At 40.3% G+C, this 2,060-nt stretch overlaps 1 protein-coding gene across 1 annotated transcript in view; it reads right to left on the reverse strand.

Moving 5' to 3' along the window:
* The window catches only part of LOC107548547 (LIM/homeobox protein Lhx1-like), a 5,428-nt gene extending 3,761 nt beyond the window's left edge, over positions 1-1,667 (reverse strand). Inside the window, exon 1 of the mRNA XM_016229265.1 lies at positions 1,326-1,667. Coding sequence (XP_016084751.1) covers positions 1,326-1,667 — 342 coding nt within the window. The remainder of the gene's footprint in view (positions 1-1,325) is intronic.
* Positions 1,668-2,060: the final 393 nt, after the last annotated feature.

A 2,060-nucleotide genomic window follows, 5' to 3' on the forward strand; every position in this document is an offset into this window, starting at 1 on the left:
TCTTTCTTCTCTGTTGGCCGGGGAATGGCCGGTGGGGGGGGGGAGGTATCATTTAAGAGTGGTGCATTAAAATAAGACAACCTACCTGCACACCTAACAGTCTGACACTATAGCCTAATGTTTACATGCATGTCAAGTTACCCATTTTTTATTGGTTCAGAGCAGTGTCTTCACAGTCTACTGAGGTAGGCCTGTGAAGTGACAGAATACATTCGCATTGTGGTGACAAGATTACTCGTAATTATCGTCACTGTTAGAGAGTCGGATCTAACCTCACTTTAATGATCTTTTAACCCTCCATTTACTCCGACTGAGGGGGCAGCAGCGGGGACTTCAAATCTCTAATTAATACTTAATAGGAGGGTGGTTACCGATATATTAACCGGCTCTATGCAGTTATTATTTCGTAATCTATATATCCACCCTTGAATTCCTTTAGCTAATTATAGTTTACTCTGACGGTCTTAAATATCCAAGCTCGCCACTCTATTAATCTCAACCCCTTCCCTGTACTTGATCTTACGTTCAGTCTCATATTAAGGCTTTATCCCCACAGCACCAATCTATTAGGACGCTTTTAACGATGATGATGCTTTATCTGTGTTCTTATCGGATCTCTCACGCCAAAAAATGACCAAGATGAGGCTCTTTAAAACGATGCTGACAAATCCTATATAGCGTGCGTAAATGAGGGCGCACATATTTATACTGCGCACATTGGCTGGACTCTCATTGTTCCGCGGTTCACTCGATAAAAAAAGCAAGGATCGATTCTCAATTTCTCACTGAAATCCACCTAGTATGAGGTACTTTGACAGACACAGGGACAGATTTCTGCGTTTCCACTTGACTGAGAACCGTCACAGCATGTCTAAATGTGGTCGCAAAACGTGATGGCGCTGCATTGCCAAGACTCCTATCGTTCTCACCAGTCTGATGCCAGCTGGCGTGCCTCTCCATCTCTCGAGTCAAGTATAAAAAGGCTAACCATATAAATGTTACTTCCAAATATTTACAGGTGCCAGCAAAGAAGTGTCCTCATTTCTATTCAAAGAGCCTTGCCTCAAGGATTGGAAAGAAGAGGCGCAATGAAGGCGCGCGTGTGCTTTTTTCTATTTCATCCAGGAAGAGAAATTTGTACCACAGGATGTCTTAAGAATCACACACTATAAATTCTCGTCATAGGCCTATGTCATTGTGTTTGTCCTCAAAATTACTAGCAGCAAACATAGCAATTATAAGTTAACAGTAAATACAGTTTGTTAGTATTGGTGTAATTATGTATATTTACATGCATTTTTTTCTGTAATAATGTGTAGGTTTACCTGAATAACTCGCATGTTGAGCCCCGTTTCCTGCGCCAGTTGCTCCCTGATGTGTCTGGTTGGTTTGGGGGTCGCCGCGAACGCCGCTTTCAGTGTCTCCAGTTGCTTTGCTTTAATGGTGGTACGCGGTCCTCTCCGCTTGCCTCCGAGGTTCTGGTCATCGTTTTCATTGTTACCCGTTTCTTTGTCCGATAAGTTCGCGATTTCCCCATCCTTGACATCATCCTGTAGCTGGTCTTGAGAATCTGGCGATAAACTAGGATCACTGCATGCTGTAACTGAATGGGGAAATAAGGGCCGTCGGAAACAGGGGGTCGAAATAAAAGCCTCAGAATTAGACATGAAAAATTATATGTTGGTTTTATATGTATAATCTAAATTACACAAAGATGTAAAAATTCTTTAACAACCAGTTATGTCTGTTATATAGACTTTTTTTTATATTGCCAACTTATTTTATTGTTCTTGTAGACAATTATACCAGTATCTCTGAAGCGCATGATATTAAATAAAATATTATATTTCCATGAATAGATCCACACCAGGAAAAAAACAAACATATTATGTATGTATTTAATGAGTCGAACTCTCGCAAGGAACTTACCTAAAGAAGTCGTTTTTGCAATACAGTTTTCCTTCTCGAGAGAAGCATTTTTCTGTTAGGTTACATTTCGAATATATGTATCATTGTAATAATTCGATATCATTAAAGGACACGTAAACCGAATCCTAATC

The sequence above is a fragment of the Sinocyclocheilus grahami genome, unplaced genomic scaffold (genome assembly GCF_001515645.1).
Source record: "Sinocyclocheilus grahami isolate Dianchi unplaced genomic scaffold, SAMN03320097.WGS_v1.1 scaffold350.1, whole genome shotgun sequence".
Classification (NCBI taxonomy): domain Eukaryota; kingdom Metazoa; phylum Chordata; class Actinopteri; order Cypriniformes; family Cyprinidae; genus Sinocyclocheilus; species Sinocyclocheilus grahami.